The sequence below is a fragment of the Ooceraea biroi genome, chromosome 3 (assembly GCF_003672135.1).
Source record: "Ooceraea biroi isolate clonal line C1 chromosome 3, Obir_v5.4, whole genome shotgun sequence".
In the NCBI taxonomy this organism is placed as follows: domain Eukaryota; kingdom Metazoa; phylum Arthropoda; class Insecta; order Hymenoptera; family Formicidae; genus Ooceraea; species Ooceraea biroi.
Genome location: NC_039508.1, coordinates 15,419,778 through 15,437,983, shown reverse-complemented (window position 1 = coordinate 15,437,983; position 18,206 = coordinate 15,419,778). Strand labels below are relative to the sequence as shown.

General features: G+C 38.0%; 1 protein-coding gene across 8 annotated transcripts in view; it reads right to left on the bottom strand.

Annotated features, from left to right (window-relative positions):
- Positions 1-18,206, bottom strand: part of LOC105277220 (neuronal acetylcholine receptor subunit alpha-7) — a 204,143-nt gene that overhangs the window by 133,504 nt on the left and 52,433 nt on the right. For all 8 annotated transcript variants that reach the window (XM_011335431.3, XM_011335428.3, XM_011335434.3 and 5 more), the window contains exons 3-4: positions 12,737-12,876; positions 6,074-6,118 (exon numbers count right to left, since the gene is read on the bottom strand). In XM_011335431.3, coding sequence (XP_011333733.1) covers positions 6,074-6,118; positions 12,737-12,876 — 185 coding nt within the window. The remainder of the gene's footprint in view (positions 1-6,073; positions 6,119-12,736; positions 12,877-18,206) is intronic.

Below are 18,206 nucleotides of genomic sequence, written 5' to 3'. Positions count from 1 at the left end.
GTGATCGTTTTCCGCGATGTGGTATTTCTACGAGGAAATGAAACAGTTGCGGGAGAGGGAGAGTATCTCGCATGGGTGAGTTGTAAAAGCGTTTGATTTCGCGACGCTCTTGGCGAATCAACTCGATACTCCCCGTTTCATCGTCGGAAACATAAGAAACTTTGTGTAAAACATAACTTTGCGTGTACATGGCAAGGAGATAAATTAGCGCTCAGTTATGACTTAGCAGTTTTCCTGCTGCTGAAAAGTAGGTGAAGCAATCCTTTTTTCCTCAGTGGATTAAATCGGGACGATACCGAAAGATTTTATCGTTACTGATTCCATGCACCGGCGGAGAGTGCACAAGCAGCTCTTTTACATCGAGTAATTACATCGTACATCAAAATTCTCAGATAAAATGGCGAAAAGGCGTTCGTATAATTCTCATATATTAAAGTAAGCTTTGCCATAAAGAAACGGGGAATGAGAAAAGGAAAATGAGGAAAGAAGTGAAATGTATGCACATATATCGGCCAGCGTCGAGCGATTTTTCGAGCGAATGAGAGAGCGAAAAGCATGCGCGCGCTTATTATATTATATATCGATTCTGTAAGAAAAAAAGAGAAGAGTATAGTATTACATACTTTATCACGTCGTCAACAAAATGGAAAAGAAATACCGACGTGTGCGAGTGCTAGACAAAATGCCAAGTTATCGCTTGTAACAATGATTAATTATTTGCGATTACGCATAGCATTACATAGGCGACGCGAGCTTAACGACAAACCATAACAGTGCAATTTCGCGACAGTTATGGCAGGCACACTTGATAATGCGGCGCCGTTAACATGACATTAAAATTTATCGTCAGGTACGGTGGAAATTGGCCAAGGGAATCGTTAGAGGGATTAATGTATCACCGCCGTGACGTTCAGCGATTCAAACGCCGCGAAAACCATTAACATGTGCGAATTATTTCGGCGATAGACGATGAGTGCGTGAGTGTGTGACTATATGACCGCGATATCTATCTTCACGAATATGCATCGCGTGAGTGAACGTCGCGAATGAACGTAGTGTCAAGTTATACGTTCCATCTTCGTCGTGTGATCTCTCATCCGCAAATTAATTGATAGCAGCAGTAGCAGCAGCAGTATTTTAATTCGTTTTTTAAAATATAATAACATGAGATGATTAATTTCATTCTCTAAAAGATGTAGTATGTATTATGTATTTCAATATACTATTCAACAAATTTCAATAAATTATTTAACATGAATCTATGCAGATTTGCCTGTTATAGACTTATCGATGCAGTTTATTTTAATTCTATTCGTGTTTCAGTCAAAGACGAAAACTAGAATTACTATAATACCAATTACTATACTATATAGTCTTGAATATGTTTAATCCGTTAAACCATCACTCTCTATCTGAGATCTATGACAAACTATGAGAGACCGTCATTTCTATTTCAGACTCGGTTGACTTTTCTGTTTCGAGAACGTTCTTCCGCAATTGCATATCTCCTGCGCAACCGGCGTAAAGTACGGGTGTGCAACAAGGAGTCCAGTGAACCAAAATTGTTAGTCCTCGTCACTGAATATCGAATGAACGCGGAGGGAAAGACGCGCCACCGAGATACGAGGTCCGATTGAAAGGGAGCAGAATGGAATAGAGATAATTATCGGGCACTTTCGCGTTCTCCCGAGGGTCGCTTTCAGGATTCTCTCTCTTTTTTCTTTTTACTGCGTCGTTCGCGAGGGCATTTATCAAGATAAACTTTGACGCCGACCTACTGACAGTTGATTTACCGACCCCGAAATTGAATCTCGGAGTGGACTCGAACGACCTGTCAGAATCGCGATAAAGAAGCGCGTGTCGAGAACAGCTAGGCTCGCGTGAATTTAAATAATCAATAAAATGAAAAAGTATGTAAATAAAAAAGTATATAAGCTAAAAGCAAGATAAATATTTCAGAGACTTATTCTGAAATGTAAAACTTTATCGCTTTATCGTATGCAATAAGAATTATTGTATTCTGTACAAACTTTGATATGAAACATTCAACAGAGATTGCAGTCAATCTCGCTCTTCTTCCTGCCGTGAAGAGACCTAACTAGCTGCTCCGCGTCGACTGCTTCATTCGTCGGTTGGAACGGAGCGGTTGATCTAAAATGCCGGCACAACGAGAGACACGATGTACCAACGACGTTCCTTGCGATGAAACGTGAATGTCACGACAACGTTCTCGACTCCGTACATTTTAGCGTTGCTACATCGTGCCAACACGCGAGCGACATGTTCCTACGTGATGATGTTACGTGGACGTTCTTCCTCTCTCCACCTCACTCGTGCTCATCGTGCCTTCATTGGTCCTTTGTACTCGCACGCAAAAGGGACTGAACATCGCTGATCTCGTTCCCTCGGTGAATTAAGGATGTGCACGTGCAATTATTTGGACACTTTGTCGTCGTGTCGCAATTACATACGTTATTTCCGGTAATCGAGGGCACCGCTCGAAATCTCGATTCGTAATACGTTCGCCTTTTGCCGAAAACATGAAAGGTCTCTCTCTCTCTCTCTCTCTCCCCTTCTCTTGTTATAACTATTGCGTAATTAGCTCATATACATGAAAACAGAGATTGTATTTCAGAATTATTATCATTTTTCTCATTTGTATCAGAGAATATATTGGCAAAAGTAGCGAACGTATTACATTATCAAGGCTTCAAGAACCTTTATTTCAAAAACCATTGTGCAAATGCCTGGAAAAGCTTTGGATAAGAATTCAACAAATCGTGAAATGATAATTAATTAAATAATAATATAACGTATAAGATTTAAAGATCGTTAAATAAAAACTTTTGTTAAGAACTTTTTAGTTTGTTAGAAAATCTTTGTGTGAGAAGCCATAATGACATAACGTTACAATAATGCAGTTCTATTCCAAAAAATTATTAAAATTGATTCCGTTTTGATAAAAAATGTAGATGATGTAAAAATGTTTCACTGCGTGAAACGTTATTATTCATAATTCTTAAGTTGAAATATTAGATGACTCGTTAATTAAATCTACGATCAAATATAATGATATAACATAATCAGCCGACATCACGGTCTTATTAATCGGCGAGTGTTACGTTAAAAGACGTCTACTATGCCGACATATTCGCTTGTCATATGAATTTGGGGCGTCGATTAATATTATCTTGCCCGCACGATCCGCATATTGCTTGAATATGAATTCGCACGAGTAAAGTGCATTATATTATTAACCTACTCTGAAAACCGCAGCTGCGTATCGGTTATTTATCAATGAATTATTCAACGAACTAAAAAGAGTTGACTTGAAAATAACAGATTTCATAAGGGTTTTGCTTGAGGCAACATGTTCTCTTGCGGATTTGTATACGAACGCATGGTCGAGATACAGCTAAGCAAATCATTACATAATTCAGACATTATGTATTTCGGTTATTTTTCGAGATACATGAAATGCAGCGCTATTATATTTATGCTCATTAGCAATAATAGTGAAGTAACGCCTGCTATTGCCGAAGCCGTTAAATATACGTTAATCTCGCGCTGTCATAATGCACGTGGGATCGCTGCCAAGTACTGCTCTAAAATTCCATTTAGCTTAGCGAACTTGAAACTTTTGATTGACTATCTTAAAGTGGGTTTATGCGGTAAGTGATGTTTCATCTTAACTGATGAGACGACGACGACGATCTTTCATTTAAATCTGAGTTTTAACAATTTTAAAATCTGTATTACTCACTTCCTCTGATTGTCTTGAGTACTACTATATTTGATGATTAAAATCCAAATTGGAATTAATATATAGGCGTTTTATTATCTTGTATGCACAGAGACATATCTGCATGTTGAAGTAAAGGGAATCGGAATTTAGAATTCCCGAGTTTCGTGTTAATGAATTGTCGAAGAGTCCCTTTACAGACGTTTTCTCTTCTTTGATTCGGATTTCGATATTACCGAGAAGGATTTCACAGCTGTCCGTGGCTTTTTGCCGTGGCTGGCAGAACGACTGGAGTAAAAAGGAGCAACGTAGTGAAAAAAAGTGCAGTCGGAATCTACGAATAGAGGAGGGAAAAAGAAAGAACAAATTGACAATGAAATGGCAAAAGAAAGATAAAAGGTACGTCAAAGTGAAAGCAAGAGACGAAAGAGAGACGTTTCTTTTTAGCGATCAGGAATCAATCCCTTGAAGACAATAAAGTGGCAATAAACGCAGGAGATGATATCGATATTACATGATGTACGAACGAGATAAGAATTATATGAAGACGGGAAGATATCGAGCCATGAACGACATCGACTGAAATAGTATTTCAAAATCCCGAATTAATTACCATGTGTACCGGCTTTTTCAGGAAGCATGAACGAAACCATGAAAAGCTGGCGATGAAAAAGACCAGCAAGATTATCTCGCGTCCGCGCAAACGCTTTGAGCGCAAACAAGATAAATAATTAATCATCGTCCGCTAACCGCATAAAAGATAATTCACTTGCACGGCTTTGATGTATCAACGCGAACAATGCTGCAGCAGGAAAAGAGACGGCAACCGAAAAAGGACATTCACGGATGTCACCATTCGCGAGATAGATTTCATCAAAGTTCAGTTTTTAAAATTGCGTAGTGTTAAACTAGCCTTTATTCTTTGTTCCCTCCAATCGATCACATAAAAACAAAGACATAAAGAGGAACATTTCATTCTTTCTTGTATATTCCAGTATCACCGGTAGAAAAAAACGACGATTGGAGAAAGGGAAGAACGATGAGAGGAAAATGGAGTGACGAGAGGAGATCGTGAGTTCAGAGTGCATCGTTCTGCTTTTTCGATTTTCTCGAACTCACCCCCCTGTTTGTATCCCACCTATTTACAGCCTCTTCTTTTTACCCCTCTATTCTCACGTTCTTACTGCCGTACGCTGCCTTTACCTTTTTTACACCCGAGGGAAACACGGAGCAGCTTCTTAGAAAGATGAAGAAGAAACGGTTGTCTGGCGTTAGATGCTCGCCTACGACGCAGTCGATGCATAGAGAACGAAACGACAATAGCAGCCGTCGCATTTCTGATCTACTGATTGCTCGCCCACCCAATCCGACCAGTAGTATAGCGAGAAAATCCGTAAAGCTCTGCCTCCTCTCTATGAGTTATTTCTACGCAGAAGCGAGGTGACTCATTTTTAAATTTTCAACCATGATGGATTTAATTTCGCGGAACTCTAATCGAGATTTATTGGCAAGCGCATCACAGCTTCGTAAAACATGTAATTGTTTTTGGTATATTACCTTCTAAAAATGATTAAAAATAATAATTTTTATATAAAGATACCATTATAACACGTTTTGTTTTTTTCATCCTATTATTATAGATTGAAACAATAATGCAAGGTAATAGGGATTATATAAATATTTTAACAAGATCTTTCTGAAATTTGACTTCCGTAATTACATGTATGGCGTGAAGTAAAATATTTCTGCATACAAATACAATGCAGCAATGAATCGTTCATTTAAATCCACTACAGCTTTCAAAAATGTAGTTGGAAAAACAAACCTTTCCCTAATTTCGCGTGTTCCATGTGAATTGTATTTGGGAACGTAATTATTGAATATAACCAGACATATTCTCTCGAATTTTCGCTGCATTTTTCCTCCTCGCGCTGCTTTCACTTCGTGATGTGCGCCGCGACGGCAGATGTATTTTTTATCAGCGATATTACAACGCATCCTCGTAAATGGAAAGACCGCAGGCGATGGAAAAGTAACCGGTACAGTTATTGATTTTCTGTTAACCGGCTATTTCGCCGAGAGAATTACCGCGAACGCATTTTTAACGTGTCGTTTACTCCAACGTAGCATGCGTTCTCTATGAGAATGCATAGAAGAATCTAGTTCGTTTATCTCATTTACATTACTTATACGTTCGCGTTTTTATTTGGAATCGAGGAAATTTGTTAAGAGTTTAGAGGCTTCCTCCGAAAAGTAAACGTAATTCTTAGTTCACTGCTTTACAAATTAATCAATTGCATAGAAAAGATGAAAAAATTTTGTCTCACTTACCAGTTTCAACCACGCGTTGGTCGTCAGTATTTGGTTCTTTTCATCCTACAAACAAAAAGTAATATTACATACTAATATCATAAAACTCACAATATTTATTGCAATATACCTAGTTACGCATATAATTAATTATAATATACACTCAATATACAATTGCATAATTTCTGCTTTATTGTAATGAAATTCAATCATTTTTGCTTCAATAACGATATAAAAATAATGAGTTAGACATAATTAAATTGCTTTTATAATACATACATGTGCGTAATATGTTTAATTAATTTAATTAGTTCGTTTAAAATACATGTAATCACTAATAATTGTTCTCGTCAATTTCTTATTTATGGATTACTTTCATCTTCTTGTATACACGATTTATTTGAAGACGATACTATTGACGTGCTACCGATATATTGCATGTATCTTTGAGTTAATATCTTCACGTATCTCATTCAATGTTGGCACGCAAACTCGCATACATAGTCGCATACATTCCGATCGCGATTCAAGCAAATAGTACACGCGTGTAGCAAATATTTATTCACAAAATGAGTTAGACGCGCGATTTAACTTCAATCGTACGCTCGATAACGCGCATTGTACCCGCACAAGATTCTAAAACAATAAAAAAAGGAAACTCGATCAGTATTTATGAACAATTGCGTTATAACACGAATTTTGGAATTGTAAAATAAATTAATTACTATCTTTGTATTTAATACAGATTTAATAGAATATTTGATAAAACTAAACATGCAATCGAGAAAGTTTCCCAAAAGCTTATCCAAAAGCTAAAATAAAAATCAGTAGCAGATCTGACTTGTATGTATTAAGAGTTTCTTTATAAAAAAGATAACGATTGTTTTATGTGGTCAAGGTATGTAAAATTTCGTAATCGCACTACTCTGAATATTACAAGGTTGTGACAAAAGTAACTATAGAAAAGTGCAGATGCGGATTTAATCGTAAGACCTCTAACAAAAAGATAATCAACAACTACAAGTTGTCGGTTGCAAACGGTAGCTACATTCGACCGAAAAGAATCATTTTCTCGTATAGTGTTATCTGAAACTTCAAAGTGATTCATAAAGCAAATGCATTTTCGGCATCGCCGACATAGAAACTCCACATTCCCATAGACAGCCCGCATTAATTGAATTCGTTATTCGACGGTTGCATTTCGTACTGTTGTAAAACGAGAACGAATCGGTGAATAGGTTTTGAAAAGGTCGAGGAGCGAACAGATGTAAATTTTTTTTAAACCGAAAATGTTTTCTGGCAACACAATAGCACCGAAAAAGGGATGTGACTACACGCAGATACGTTCTCGCATTTGTTTGTTAAATTGATTAAAATTCGTTACAATGCAGCCTTAGACGTACAATAAATGAGCATTTCGCCTTTTATGTTATTATTTACAATTTTCCAGTAACTATACGGATTATAATTCCGATAAAAAGAATTCGAAGAGTTGCGAATTGAGGATTGCACAAGAAAGTGCGATCTTGTTGTCTTCACGTCGAGCAAACCGAAGTAATAACATTTCAATTTTCAATTAAGCTCACGTTATCAAAGCGTATTTGAAGAAGAAACATCTTTGCAATTGAGAGTGAGTATCTCGTTTCATTGCTATTCATGAACGGAATAAAAAATTATTATTTGTATCGATGTAATAAGGCTGCTCGTTTTAAAATAATGTACATTTAAGATTTATTATTCTGATTTATAATATTATGATAAAAAATGTCTATCAAATAATTTATTAAAAATCTATTAAGGAAAGTAAAAGAATTTTGTCGTTTATAGTTTTTCTCGGTTTCGCATTGCACTATACGCGTAAAATTTAATGAAGATTTTTACGTGACAAAGGCACCGGTTATATGGTCTGTGAATTTCCCTCATAGTCACGTCTTTTCTCGGCGCACTTCCGCTTCCGCTACGTCAGTACTCTTTATGTATGAGTAACACAGACGCATTTTATCATGGCTGGACTCATTGGTGCAGTATAATTGCACCTTGTGACAAAGACTAAAAACTTACGATATCGCTCAGTCGCTATGTCTAAGTAAATGTGTATAAAATTACAAGTGATGTTGCAAATTAATTCTTATTATATCGAGAATCATGAGATATGACGGTTAATATTACGAAGTTATTGCGAATTTTCGCGAGGCATCGAATGAACGTAGCATGTACACAGACAGAAATTAATTTTCTCGTTACGAGCGAGATGACGTAAAATTTTATTTGGAGTGATTTTTCTGGAACGTTTATAGATTCCTTTGTGACCCTTCGTAATGGACAGTGCGATGTTCAGTTGGTCGCTCCATGTAATGTATTTTACGTTACTGTCGACATGATATAACAATCGATCAGTCACGCTGAGCTCAGCTCAAAGTAAAATCCGGGACAAGTAAAAAAGTGTGAATTTTACAGCTCGGTTTCTCGGCCCGAAATTGACATAGAGATCCGCCGTGACGTCGTGGCATTATTCGACGGACTTTGCGGAGATATATAAAAATATGGCACGATTTTCGATCGGTGAAAGGGTCTCATTTCGTAGCCAACAATAGCAAGTAACAATGAACATTTCATTTCTCTCGTTCCGCGGGAAATGAAATGTATCACGGATTAAATTTCTGTTAATTTCATTCGATAGGATCGATCCATGAAAAGACCTGCTCCTACCACTCGATCATCTGCGTATCATTGCACGATTTATATTTATATAGAAAAGCGAAAAGTCTTAATTAAAAGCAGGCTATTAATCAAGGTAATTAACATCATCAGACGCTGACAAAGTGCATAAACATTCGTCAAGCGGAAAGGTACGGCCGTTTCGAAACAGGAGTTTCCACAATATACGTTATGATTAATCGATGCAACGTGTCGCAACGTAAAAAGTTCGTGACGCATGTATTGGTCGTATAATATGCAAGTTGCATATGTACACTGCATGAGTAAAGTCTCGAGGCATCGTTTGTTAATAATTCGCGTTTGCAATAATGCTCGCAATTCTTGTCGTCCTACATATTTCCACATTTCGAAGAAGAGAAAGCATGAAAACGATATTAAGTTTATGTGAAATGCAGTTTTGTTCCATTCTTCATCGCTTTTATTTGTAGAGCATACAGTTTACTCAGTTCTTGGAAAATGATATATCGTACTTTGACATAGTAAGCAGAGGAAAACAATGAAACGTTTCTCTCTATGGAATAGATACGTCTTGTTCGATTGCAGCAACGGTGCACCAAACAGTAGCACGAGTCGACGGTTTGTCGGCCATGACGAAGAATAGAAAAACCCCTCTAATGCGCGCGCGATTAAACGATCAGAAATTTACGATTCTCTGTGAAATGTAAAAAGTTTACAACGTGAGGAGAAACTTGAAATTAAAAGAGAACGCAATACAAGTTGCTTGATATTACACAACATGCTACATTATATATCGAAAAGACAATAAAAACTACGCGACATGAAACATGGAGAGCAGCATAAACGTTGCATATTGAGAAAATTCATATTTGTCGAAGCATTATGTGTGACCTAAATCACTGTACGAGATAATCCTGAATATCCAATATTGTATGTAATATAAATACTAATGGTTGTTTTTTTCCAGAACTCTCTCATCTGGTCTCGGCGTTTCAAAAATGCGATTAGTTTTAACATACTGCTTTGCGAATGCAAGAAGTTTTGTTGATCGCCACCACGTTCTCTGCTTTACTCACATCGGAATCACATTCTCGCCATCATGAACTTTCTACCTCTTTACGTAACTAATTAAAGGGACTCCGCCTCTAGGAAAGATTCTCACATTCCATTTCCGAGATCGAATGAAAGTTTAAAAGCCGAATGTATCAACAAAAAACTTTTCTCGAGTGTCACTCTCGTATTTATGAGAACCAGCAAATGGGAAATGGTTTCGATAGAGTTTTAAACCAGAATCAAACTATGCTAAAACTAATTTGAAGTTGTAACTCTGGCTATTATTATTATATCTTATTGTCCATATTTACTCATTAAATATACACTCGTTCTCATATTAAATAAACTGGAATATCATAACTTTTATTTGTATAATTTATTCGTGGTATAATTTTATTTGTTTCGTAAGTTTCATGACGTAATCTAAAAAATAATACTATAAAACGCAATCATAATTTGATATCAGTAGAATTTTTATTTATCTTTACATTTTTAAATGTTAATCTGCAAGATTTATCGAGTTTAATTGTAATTCGATAATTTAATATAATTAGTCGTATAAATTCATGACCGTCTATTAAATTTTCATTGTAAAAATTTCAGGAATAATTTAAATAACACATATTTTAAATATAATTATCTAAACATATTTTCATATATAATTATACGGAAGAAATTTAAAATATAGTAGAATTTTTATGCTGTGAAATTCATAAATTAATTCATTTTGGTTGTCGAGTTTCTTGCTGCAGCATGCACCGAATGAGAAAACTACAGAGATGCCTGTCATTTCCAAAGGCAACGATACTTTGAAAAGGGCAACGGCAAAAACCTCAGTCAGCGTGAGCGATGTGACTTAGTGAAACGACGACGTGGATGTAAGGGTAGTGCGCGGAGCATGTAATGGAATATGTTTTGCTACTAGAGAGAAAGAGGGCCCACCCCGGAAACGTCTGTACTCTTAATGTCCGGAACACGTAGCGCAGTCTTCTGTTTTTACTGGAAATATATCAGATTGTATGAACTTCTAAAAGGAAAATTATGACGCGAAATAATGATAATAACCGCAACAACGGTAGATAACAGTAATAATAATAATAATGTGCAAATGAATAAGAAAAGATAAAGAGAGTTGTATTATCATTATCCGCATAATCATATCTTTCACAAGTATAAATAAAAGAAAGTATAAATAAAAGTAATGCTTGAGGGCATTTGCTTGCAGATGTTTGCTACAGACAGTAATTATATACTGTAATGAAGTATATTTTCTAAAGTTACATGTATTTATTTTAAAGAGGGAACCCGCGAGAGAAAAAACTATAAAAAGTGAAAGAAAAATGTCTGAATAAACTTCATTTATTGGATACGCGAGACGTGAAATATTTGATATGAAAAAGGAATCTTGCAATCTTCGTTGCACGTAAAAAATGAAATATCAGAAGCTCGTATAATATAAAGATGCTTTGATGGATATATTCCCTTGGCAGTTAACGTCAGCATAAGAATGTTTAGAGAGGAAACATCTCCGATCGGTTTCTTTAATCGGGGCTATATATTATCCCGCGATCGGGAACCGGCGGAACCGATGTGGATTGCTGATACCTTCGGCGTACCTCCTTCGGCCAATTTATAATTGTGATCAGAGAGGCTCTTGTATCATAAATCCTTAATGACCGCTTGAAACGCTCGCGTCCATTCGTTACGCCCATCAAATATTGATCGATCGGGACTTTATTTATACAGGTCACGATAACGTTCTGCGACTAGAACGTTATGAACTATTCTTTAATGTTCGACGGGGATTATTCGATACGTCTGCAATTTCAAGCTTGCTCGCTATAATATACATGCATCGCCGGAGAGAACGTCGGAATGCAAAAGATATACACATATTGCCATCGATGAAAATTTAATATACATGATTGCTGTAAGCAAGAATATTGCAGAGGTAGAATCGAGTGATCCGTTCGCGAAGCGCGCGGAAAATGCTGCCCTGCTTTTCTTGTCAAGAAGTGACATCCGCTTCGGCATGCGTCGTGAGTATTTAAAGTTATGTCACAATGCGCTTCTCGCGTTTGTGCAACGAGTACTTTTACATAATAGAGAAATCGCATTTTCGCAGTATCAAATCACAGTTTCGTAGTAGTTTTCTTTTTTTCTTTTCGGGCTCGCTGAAAATAATTCGCGGAAGAATTCAGCAAGCTCCTTTCAAAAACATCTTGCAGAAAGTGAGAATTTCCTTGAATACAAAATTAACGGCTGCGCGAGACTTAGACTCTTTTTGTTTCGTCTTCAGATCCTTTCTTAGAAGCCGTAATGCCTGTGCTATTTACCGCGTGTACATAAGTTATATATAGGGATACGCGCTCTATATAATGATGCTGGAAGTAAATAGCCGCGATGAGAGAGAGAGAGAGAGAGAGAGAGAGAGAGAGAGAAGATGGAGAACGTAATGCAATCTTTGCCTCATTCGTCGCTCGTTAACCACACTCTCATTTAGATAAGCCCGATTTTGATGTACAAAAACTTGTGCGGCTAATCTTGGCGGCTTCTTATCTCGAGGGCTCACGCAGAGAGGCTACAGAATAGCCGCCATAATGAATATTCACCCTTAGGATTTGGGACATATCCGCAATCATGCTAGTCCTAACTATACTCTAAATAGCCAACTTTGAACATTATTATGTCGCTATCAACTATTGCGTATTTAACCATTCGCGGCCAAATGCCTGCTCTAACCGTTATTCATGTCACTAACATAATGATCAGATTAGAAAGGAGCTCATTGTGCTTATGTATATACGCATTGACACACGTAACTAAACTGGTAAAACGATTTATGTTTGCTGTATTAACTATTTACATATATTTCTATTATCAATCTTTTACTCTTATTATTCTGATAAAAATATAGTAAGTTGATTTAGCTACATTCATGTAAAAATGACTTACCACGTCGATGATTTGCTGCAGAGTGATGCCAAACTTCACCTCCAGCGGCTCGCTCTCATTCGCGACCGGTCGCTCCAAGGTGTTGTAATTTAACAGCAGGTTATTCAATAAGCGTTTCTCGTGATGTCCGCAAAGGCTCTCTAAGACAAAGAAGGAGAAAAATCGAATGTCAGTCAAGACTCATACTTTATTCCGGAGGGTGTGAGCCACAAATAATCGCGACCCTTGTCAAAGCGTATTTGCGAAGGGATACGAGGGAAAGGATTCTCACCCCGCTAACAACAGCTTCTTTTTTTCTCGGAAATAACATAACAGGAGGAAACTTAATTATTCTTGTTACAGTGGAACAGGATAAAAAATCTGAATTTCATTTTTCTGTTGTCTGTCTCTGTTCTGAATGTTGATAACATCGCACGATAAAAAGCGGTTATTTCTACAAGTTTTAGCACTGATAAGAAACTTTTATACAATCTTTCATTTTTATTAAAATAAACGCAATATTTAAAGAGTTTAATAATTTCTTTATTAAATTCCTTGAAAATTAATAATATTATCTAATCATCTGCGATCGATCATCTCTCTATCTTGCATGGGATGGACGACGGATTAATACGCATCGATGATTACACAGTTGAGGAGCTTGCAACTTGCACAAGGTACGACGGAGAGTTCGGCACGAACTCCGAAGCCATCCTTAGCCGCACTTAGTCCAGAGAGTCCACGTTCAGTTCCGATCTATCGCGGCTAAACGACAGCGAGTAAACCACTTTAATCCTTTGACAAACCCGGGGCAAGTGCATTCCCTTCCCGAGACCCGGACGAAATTGTATTCGAACACGTGCCACAGCAGAAGCAAGTTTGAGCTTCAGCGGGTGTGCAGTGCTGCTGCCGAATACGAAATGCAACAGGACTCTGTTCACAGAGAGAATAATGGTCATCGGCCGTGCGGCCGAATTCAGCACACGTGCGCCCATTGAGAACAGACCGAGATATCGTAAGGTTGCGGCAAATACACCGTGTGTGCTGCGAAATGTTCACCGTCACGCAGGGTGCACCATGAAGCACCACCTCCTCGGTCGGTTCGAATATTTCGCGACCACTCCGAAACTCTTCCGAGAGTCATCCCGTTCTATCCTTCTAGACGCATTAATATTCGGAATTCAGGTTCTGAATATCTTTGCAAAATTTATCAGTATCAATCATGTTACGAATTCTCTGTTGGCCGATAAGCACGTACTTCATGCAACTTGGTTCGTATCGGGGTCGTTTAGGTTGGCGCGGAGATGTTATGTAGCTTATAGTATCAATACGGTGTATTCCGTTTACATAGAGCTAAAGTTTCGTGGTACATGTACACTCTTATCGATTAATCGATAGAAAAGGATTTACCGTTTTCAGCTTTGAAATTACTTCGCAGATCATATCGAAATTCTTGTGAATAAAATTGTTGATAATTAATTTGGATTTATCAGGGAATTTTAATTTAATTACATTTCGACGTAGCAACGCAAGATAAGATGTCTACTTGGATTGGCAATGCGATGGTAGGTGTAGAGATTATTTAGACACGTGTAATTATCACGCCTACTTACATCGAGCGGGCTAATGATTTTCAAATGAGCGTTACATGGCATTTCCGGATCACAAGAACGAAACCAATGCGAAATTGTTGATCAGATTAGTCGAATGCATTACGCACGTATCGATGTGACGTTAATTTGTAGTGCATACACCACGGATACATCGCACGGCATTGATTAATCATCTTTGTACGCTCAACGTAGGACGTATGCCGCATATTTAACTACGCGCACCAAGCAAACAGGTTTGCGAATTATTAGGACTGCGATTAATTATGCGGTAAAAAGTAATTTATCGACGCATTCCCAGTGGTTGAGTCCAGTGAACGATATATCGGGCGCTCACTAAAAGAACGGAAATATAATTCAAAAGCACCACTTTAATTGGCCGCTTTGACGATAACGAGGGCAAATTCGCGATCGCGAAACGCTATCGCGTAGAATATGAAAAAAATAGCCAGCAATGCGTTATCTCTCTCGGGCAATTTTCGCTTCGAAAGGCAGTGTCGCTCAGGGATATTAATGAATTGAAAAAATCGATAGCGTCACCAAAGGACGGATAAGCGTGAATCCCTTTTAACGATCCCTCGCACGGAAGTAATACGGTTCGAGACTTGTCTTGAACTTCTTGAATGAGCGACAGCAGAGCAGACCGGCAATAAGCAACTTCGTCGAATCGTGCAGCGGTCATTTAGCCGAGTGCTAGAAGACGATGGCAGTAATTAATGAGGGGTGCGTAAAACCGAAGAGGAACTTAGGGAAAACTAAGCGGACACGTGCATTGCAGCTCTCGTCTACCGGAACTTGCGTTAATGGGTTTACCATGGCATGGAAAAGCTGGAAGCTCACGTAGAATATCTCCTAATTAATACATTATACATCCGATAGAAAATCAGTGACTGCGATATCCTCATAAAAAGACTAACAGTTACGAGCAAACGTTTTTAAAAGGCCAAAAATCCAGCTTTGAAGTCATCAATTTCATAGGATTGAAAACCATAATGTAACGATTAATTATTCTCATTTGTTCCTATAGAAGAAGACGCTTAGAAGAGATCACATTAGCTGTTGTACTAGAAAACAAATGGCCAGTAAATGGGTTGCTTGTAAAACATCGCGTGTGCTATTTCACTTGCTGCTATATTTTGCCGTTGCGCTTATACTTTGTCTCCGCAAGTTTATATGGCATCTTATGCTCCTCTCGGATTGTTCTAATTGCCTCATGTACATTCACATAAAGTCTACATCGTTCGCCATTTGCATAACTTAACGGTTCGTGTGTATCTCGAGAAAGCATGTAACGAGCGTTTCGAACGATAGCTCCACAACTTTTCCACGTATTTTCGCATTACTCCCGATAAAGCTTCGTTATAGCTTACCCGTGATGAGCATTAAGCCGTTTTATCGCTCGAATTAAACTGCTACAGCGGTCGAATTGTTAACGATGAGAAACAAGCGTGTGGCGAAAGCAATTGGAGGTTACGAGGTACGCGAATCCTATAAACAGGATTATTCCGAATCCGCTAATAAATTCCTGAAAATCAACATTAACTCGAGAAAGGCAAGGGGAACGCGTTTTCGCAAATATATGTATAAGCAGAATCATTCTCAATGTACCATTATTCCATTTTCAAAATGAGAAGATCCTGAATGAGAAACACATTGGATACATTTCCTCACATGAGATCACTTTATCTCATTAAAATACGCAAGAGAGATGAGAAACATTCCGTCAAAAATAGCAAGCGTTCACGGATTTCCGACACTGCGGAAGCTTTAACGTGCCATTATCCGGTCAAGGATGGGCCTTTTAATGGCATCCTCACAAAAGGTTCACAAATGAACCGCGATGGCTTCATTTGACCGCCTACGTCGATTTAGATTAATGAGATCGATCTGCGGAAAGAATCAGAGGGGAAATAAAAGTACGGTAGAGAGAGGATTTAGAGTATAGCCCACGAACAACGACATAATAGCCATAAAATTCGTTTTGTCGAAATACGCGTCGACACGAATGAGCATGGATATCCTTTTCGTTGCTTCAACGTCACCGTCGCCGACGGCAAAGTACCGTGCAGGAAGTACCGGATGGCAGCTTTGTAGGAACCGATCATGTGCCTATCCACACGTGTGTATACTTGACACATGCGGAGACTGCGATATTTTCCATCCCACGTCACTGCTGACGACATGCGATAATGTAAAAATACCATCCGCAATAAAGAATGAACTACGATTGTCTAGTGACGTATATACGTTAAACACAGCCATTATTATTCGGGAATGATTATGATATGAATGAAAGCAAATTCAACGGCATATACAAGTCTTCTAAAACATTTTGGAAATTGTTTAATATAAACTTTATTGCATTTTATGTAATTATTTCATCAAGAATATGATTGTTTGGATTAGTCCGAAATCGTATTAAAATATTGAAAAATAAGAATGTTTAATATTGTTGAAAAACCTCTGAGTATGCTCGCGAAAAATTGAAAAACTTATAACTCCCAAAATGAGCAAATAATCGCATTATCATTATCGCTGAGATTCATTATAATTCTTACTCATCTTTTTGCTTACTGCGGCTCAGCCGCAAAGGGGAAGGAGCAACTTTCAATAAACTTGTGCATCGAGTAAATAGGATTACTTTTATAGAACACGTGCACAGCGTTAGGGGCGGTTTTTACAGCCCCGACGTCATCCTCATCGTCTCGACCGGTTAAGTCTTCGAGGTACCGGCAGAATCCGCACCATGAATGGCAGCCCTCTTGAATATCAGCGTGAATTCGCCCACCCAAGTATTCACGCGTGGGCATCATTGCACACACACACACACACTCTCCAGCTCCCCTATGCATATAGTAAGGTAATCTACTCATAGAAACCCACTTAACTGTGGGTCACGTGTGGCCGACAGCTCGATTAACTATCGCAGCCGAGCTTTTCGATTGTCCCTCACACTGAACGAGATAGTCAGGATTCGCAGAAATTTTGATGACAGTCCAGTCTCTTCAATTGTGTGCATCAATATGAGAAATCTAAAGTTCTTGTTTTCTTTTCTTTATGACTGATATAAAAATCTGAGAACTGAAAATCTGAGAACTAAAATGAATCATTGTACTTATGATATATCAATTTGAAAAAAGCAGCTTGTTTGTAATGATTAAAATACAGCTCTTCTCGCTAAACGTGAGAAGTAAATTTAATGTAGAGAAATAAATTATACAGAATTATCACTTTATAAATTCATCATACATATAGACAAAATCAAGTTCAATCGTATTTAGATTTCTATTTCTACAATGTCAGCGTTGCATCGTGGCGTATGCAAAGATAAGCAGCTTTCGCTATACACAATCGCATTACGATCATGCGTGCCGCCTTTATCGTCGTCTATGGTGCCGGGTCGATGTGTCGCGATATGTGCAGCAGTTTCCATAAAGACAAACATTACAATGTCCATCTGGTACCGTGGCGCATACTCGTGCTGTGCCGCGACATGCTCGCGAGATGTGCATTTGCTTGCATGCAACACGCAGCAGCATATCCACGATATGCTCGGCGATGAGTCTCGGCTCAGCATGGCTATGCTGAGCATCGTGCATGTGCATTATCGTTTATCTGCGAGTTTCGACGTTGCAGCGCGCGGTTAACGACATTAACGCGTGCAAAATAACGACACCATGGTCAATGCAAGAGGCGTAGTTATGGACATTATGTGCGACATCTTTCGCATTGCACTGTACACACTTTTTTACAGTAGAAAATTGTGATTCATGACTTAATTAGTGAGAGATTATGATTCATGAGTTAATTAATGAACGTAAAACTTTGAAATGCGTTAACGAAACGCGCTGAAAAAATGTGCAAATTATCTCAGAGAGAAA